At 43.9% G+C, this 6,000-nt stretch overlaps 3 protein-coding genes across 3 annotated transcripts; all 3 read left to right on the top strand.

The window, feature by feature from the left end:
* The first annotated feature begins 980 nt into the window (after positions 1-980).
* Positions 981-1,868, top strand: LOC138053904 (uncharacterized). The gene has a single exon (XM_068900438.1). It carries the CDS (start codon positions 981-983, stop codon positions 1,866-1,868), a length of 888 nt encoding a protein of 295 aa, XP_068756539.1.
* Positions 1,869-1,955: 87 nt separating this feature from the next.
* On the top strand, positions 1,956-3,254 carry LOC138053903 (uncharacterized). The gene has a single exon (XM_068900437.1). The coding sequence runs from the start codon at positions 1,956-1,958 to the stop codon at positions 3,252-3,254; it is 1,299 nt and encodes a 432-aa protein (XP_068756538.1).
* Positions 3,255-3,542: 288 nt separating this feature from the next.
* On the top strand, positions 3,543-4,226 carry LOC138053902 (uncharacterized). The gene has a single exon (XM_068900436.1). It carries the CDS (start codon positions 3,543-3,545, stop codon positions 4,224-4,226), a length of 684 nt encoding a protein of 227 aa, XP_068756537.1.
* Positions 4,227-6,000: the final 1,774 nt, after the last annotated feature.

The raw sequence follows: 6,000 nt of genomic DNA, 5'->3' as shown, positions 1-6,000 counted from the left end.
CGTCTCGTCCAGCGGTACATCTCATCAGCTCGAACGACCCTTTTGAGGAACGCAGACACGAAAGTGGCGTTACAAGCAAACTAGGTGATCGCAGAAGCAAGCAATGTTACGTCTGCAAAGGTGAGCACTATGTGGATCAATGTTCAAGATTCTTAGCCATGACATCAAGCGAGCGATGGAAAATTGTTAAGGAGCAACGAGGATGTTTCTCGTGTTTAAAGCGTGGAAAGGGACATACCTCCTTCAACTGTTCACGCAGAGTACCGAGTGGGAAGAAATGTTCCGATGGCTCCGCATGCAAGAGGCGTCATCACGAGCTACTCCATGAAGAACGTTCAAGTACCCTGAACGTGGCCTTTATCCAAGACAGCAGCAGAGCCATTTTGCCCTTAATATCTGGCTTCATGAAAGGAAAACAAGGCGATCTTACGGAAACCAACGTGTTCTACGATAGCGGAGCTTAAGTCAGTCTTATCCGAAGTACGCGCGCCGAGGAGCTTGGACTAGAGCACAAGCCTGTCAAGATTGTGATAACCAAAGTGGGCGGAGTTGAAGAAGAGCTCGACACAAAAGTGTACAAGGTGCCATTGTATGCCGACAGCGGGAAGTTAATTCAAACAATTCAAGTCGTGGGAATCTCCCAGATATCCGAATACTCCCCCAAATTAGACATGGATCACATATGAAGTGTCTTTGAAATACCCACAGACAAGCTTTACCGTAAAGAAGGTCCAATCGATCTTCTGATTGGAATTAATTACCCTCGGTTCCATGTCGGAGAAACGAAGGTCACTGATGGTCTCGTTGCCAGAAGAAGCCCTCTGGGGTGGGTCATCTTCGGCTCAAATTCAGACGATGCTCAGCCTGAAACCAAACAAGTCCTTCACGTCCGTCTAGCCGAGCCTGTCGACCTCACCGAATTTTGGAAAACTGAATCTATGGGCGTGTCCGTGTCACCATGTACATGTAAAGCCACCGAAATGGCCTTACAAGAACGCGCCGAGATAAAAATGATCGCGAAATCTTGTCAATTGCAAGGAGACAAGTGGATAATGCAGTATCCGTGGAAAAGGGACCCAAGCTGTTTACCTAATAACTATGTACAAGTTCTAAAGAAACTGGAATCTACAGAACGACGCCTCAAGAAACAGCCGGGTAATACCAACAGTTACAACGCACAGATTAAGGAAATGGAAGAAATGAAGTTTTCAAGAAAGCTAACGGAGGAAGAGAAGAAGGAATGGAAGGGACCAGTGCACTATGTAGCCCACCATGCTGTTGTGCGCCCAGAAAAGAAGACTACACCGATCAGAATCGTGTTCAACAGCTCAGCTTCCTTTAAGGGTCACAGCCTGAACGACTATTGGTACAAGGGACCTGATCTATTGAACAACCTATTTGGTGTTGTGTTACGTTTTAGAGAAAATGCAATTGCCGTCTGTGGTGACATAACGAAAATGTACCACATGGTTGCCATCCCGCCAGTTGATCAACATGTCCACAGATTCCTATGGAGAAACTTCGAAACGGAACATGAGCCGGACACTTACGTTAAGACCGTTCTCACATTTGGAGACCGGCCAGCACCAGCGATGGCCATCACAGCAATGCGCAAAACGGCAAAACTAAATCAAGACGCAAAACCAAAGGCCGCTAAAGCCATCCTTAACAACGCTTATGTAGACGACATATGCGACTCGGCCGTGGATCCTAATGAAGCTAAAACGCTGATCGCTGACATTGATGAAGTACTCGCTACTGGTGGTTTTCAAGTCAAGAAGTGGACATCAAATGTAACCCTGGATTCTAAAGAAAATTCAGAGGAAATCGTGCTTGGAGGCGAAACACATACAGAGAAAGTTTTATGAACTGTCTGGCTTCCTAAAGAAGATAAATTTTCATTCAAGATCAGAATCTAATCAGACAGTTTGAAGGACAATGCAACAGTGGGCCCTATGAAGCTAACGAAACGTCACATTCTCAGCAAGTTGGCGGGAATTCTCGATCCAATTAAAGTGGGTGCCGCAGTCCTTATTAAACCAAAAATCGCTTTGCAACAACTTTGGCAGATTGGCCTTAGTTGGGATGAAGAAGTGCCACCCAACGAGAGGATCAAATGGATGACTTTGTTTGAAGAGATGACCGCACTTAACGATGTTAAGTTTGACCGCTGCCTGACTCTGCCTGGCGCCCATGGTGACCCTTCCTTGGTTGTCTTTTGCGATGTCTCACGACTGGCATTCGGAGCATGTGCCTACGCAAGATGGAAACTCGTTGATGGAAGGTTTGGTACAAAATTTGTTGCCGCGAAAACAAGAGTAGCTCCCCTCAAGGAACTAACAAACCCGCGGCTTGAATTACAAGCTGCTGTGCTCGGAAGTCGCCTTGGAAAGTCTATTCTAGAAGAATCGAGATTCAACTTCGAACGAGTACGCTATTTATCAGATAGCCGGGTCGCCCTGGCCTGGATTAAGGGGGAAACACGCAGCTTTAAGCCCTTCGTATCTTGCCGTGCTGCTGAGATTCAATCTAACTCCTCGCCCGAAAATTGGTCACACTGCCCCACTTTACTAAACGTTGCCGACGACTTGACCAAGGGTATTTCAACAGGCGAAGTACATGGCAGATGGTTTAATGGCCCTGAGTTCTTACAGCTTCCTGAGGAGCTTTGGCCTATGGAACATGGCGTGCCCGACATTGCAGAAGTGAATAAGGAAAGAACAAAGGTCCAAATCACCTGTGTTGTTGCTGTCCGCCAGCCTGTCCTGAACTGCCGAGAGTTTTCAGCATGGAGGCGACTGCTAAGGGTGACTGCTTATGTGTTTCGGTTTTGTCACAACCTACGTCTCAGGTCAAGGCAAGAAACCAACGCCCACGAAAAACGAGTCGGTCTATTAAGTGCAGAGGAAATTCAAGTTTCGGAAGAATACTGGACCAAGCAAGCGCAGAGTAGCCTTTATAAGAGAATGGAAAAAGGAGACTTAAAAACGCTTAGTCCGTTTTTCGACGGGAAAGGTATCATAAGAGTCGGTGGGCGTGTCAACCCAGACCTGCTGTCCTATGTAGGAAATCACCCTGCGCTCTTGCCTCATGACCATTGGATATCCACTCTGATCACTCGCAATGCACACCGAATAGGACATCCAGGTGTTGCCGCAACGACCGCCAAGACCAAACGAAATTATTGGATAGTCAAAGGAACCAACATTGCCAAGATTGTAAAACAACGATGTACCTTCTGCAAAGAAACATAAGCCAAGGTAGAATCCCAGTTCATGGCGAACTTACCTGGTTGTCGCCAACAGCCTTACACACCCCCATTCCTATACACTTCATGTGACTACTTTGGACCAATGAAAGTCAAAGTCGGAAGGAACAAATTCGCGAAGCATTATGGGGTAATATTCACATGCCTCAACACAAGAGCCATTCATTGTGAGCTGGCTATCGACCTCACTACAATGGAGTTCCTGCAGGTCCTGAGGAGGTTTTTGTCCTAACGTGGTTATCCCAAAGTCCTTATATCCGACAATGGTTCACAAATGTTAGGAGCCGAGAATGAACTACGCCTGATGCTAGAAGGATGGAATCAAAGACAACTTAAAGAATTCTGTGCCGACCGAGGAATGAAATGGCAATTTACCACGCCCAGTGCCCCTCACCAGAATGGTTGTTCGGCAGCTATGGTTAAAAACGTGAAGAAAGCACTCAAGAAAGCTATTGGGGACACGGTGCTTACTCCCTTTGAGCTCTATACCTGTCTTCTTGAAGTGGCAAATTTGGTCAATCAACGACCCATTGGTAGGATTCCAAACGACCCCGACGATGGGGCCTATCTGTGCCCAAACGATATCCTATTGGGGAGAGCATCAAGTACAGTTCCTCAGGGTCCATTCCGCCGTACGGAGAATCCCCGTCATCGATTTGAATTCTGCCAGAAAATAGTTGACTCTTTCTGGAAGAAATGGGCTCGAGATGTCCTCCCACGCCTTGTACCCAGAAAGAGATGGCATGTCCAAAGAAGAAATGTAGCAGTTGACGACTTTGTTATCGTAGCAGATGCAAACCCAGTTCGCGGAAAATGGAGCGCAGGCAGAATTCTTCACGTGTTCCCAGGAGAAGATGGCATTGTACGAAACGTTCAAATCAAGAGTTCTTCAGGGACGTATATGCATCCCATCACCAAGATTTGCCTAATTTATCCTGCCGAAGGCTTTCCTGAATAGAATGGGATTCCCCATTGCGGGGGGGAATGTTGCGTTACCGAAATCGCAACGGACTGGACTCTAATTTACGGCCATTAAGCTCACGTGATTTTATATGTAACACGTCTTTTTTAGTATTCGTAATGCATGGTTTACTAGGGTGTTTTTAATTAAGGGCCTTTTTTCAATTGGAAGTTTGTATTTTTCTGACTTTAAATCTATGTACCTGACAAGGCTGGACAAATGTAAGTACTTTGATTTCGTAACCCCTTTTTCTGGCTTTTTCGTTAGAAAGGTATTTGTTTCCAATATTCTTTGATTTTGCAATTGCAGCTTCAGATTACCACATTATTGTTTTTCAATAAAATCCTGAAAATCCAAGCCTTGTTGACTGATTGCTCCATTGACCCATCGGTCCACTAACTAAACATACCAAGAAATGGGAAAAGCATTTGGCATATGCATATGTAGGCTTGTAGTGTGGGTGTTCTCCATGTGTCTCTCTTATGACTTTTTATTATTATTCTTTGACAATAATAATGATGATGATGATGAAGATAATTATTTGTGTTATTTATTTAATTTTAACTGTTGTTGTTCAAATTTATTGTAAGAGTGTTAATGTAGTAGTGTTATCTTGTAGTTATTTACTGAGTTGTAATTAGTAGTCTATTTTGTTTTGATATTGTAATTAATGGTGTGATTTGTATTATTAAGTAATTTATAAGCGTTGTATGTATTGTTTAGGTGTAACACAATAATAAAAAGTTTTATATTACAAAAAAAATATATATTGCAACAGATACACCAGATTATAACAACAACAAAAAAACACCTGTTATCCAAGAGCGACACCGGAGTGAATACAACATACCACCTGAAGGAGAAACCATTGTATCTCAAGTTGAAGATCCACAAGAGAGATCAGCCCTGACTTCGATGCTCTCCCTGACAGGATTCTAAAAGTGATCCGTCTGAAACAGAGAGCATGATTACGATCACTGAAGTCATGTGCTAGCGAAAAGCTGAAGACAGAAGTTGGAAAAGTTAATGAGGCAGTCAAGAGGATTCACAGCCATAACATCACAGAGCTGAGTTATCTACTGTGTCACACTGAAAGGAAAGGAAGATTACTTGGAGTGCCATTCTGGAAAAGACGAATCAAGAAAAATAGCCTGAGTAAAACTGAGGAAGTCTTGAGGAAATCAGCAGTTTGTGTGTTAAGGACGTATTAAAAGGCAGATGGAATTAAAATGCAGGTAGAAATAAGATCAAAAGGTATGGCGAAAGATGTCAACAGTTCAAACAAAACTAACCGTTTCAAGATAATTATTAGAAACTGTTTTTCAAAACACCAAATTGAAAGAAAGGAGGAGAAACAAAGTTACCTGACTCCACCAAAAGAACCAGATATTGGAGCAGGATCTGGTCGGATGAAATTAGTCAATGGGATGGTATCTCGGCTAGAGGAAGTTGAATAGGAATTCAGTGCAACAGAGTTGCAAGAGGAAGGATATCAACATCCTTCCGAAGGCATTAAAACTGGAAAAAACTACAGCCGCTCCGGATCTGGTTCAGGGGTGGTACTGGTTAAAAAAACCTGCAACACTGTAGCACTGTGTACATCAAGGAAATGTACCGGAGTGGATGTTCAGAGGAAGAACAGTTTTGATTCAGAAGGAGGGAGCAAAGGCTTTTGAGGCCAGAAACTAGCTCCCTATTTTCTGCTTGCCAATGTAGTGCAAGTTAATGACAGGAATCGATCACGGGGAGCAGTTATACCATAACTTGGAGA

This window comes from Montipora capricornis, chromosome 6 (assembly GCF_036669925.1).
Source record: "Montipora capricornis isolate CH-2021 chromosome 6, ASM3666992v2, whole genome shotgun sequence".
NCBI lineage: Eukaryota > Metazoa > Cnidaria > Anthozoa > Scleractinia > Acroporidae > Montipora > Montipora capricornis.
Note: the sequence above shows the minus strand (reverse complement) of the source record. Positions and strands in the feature narration are given on the sequence as shown.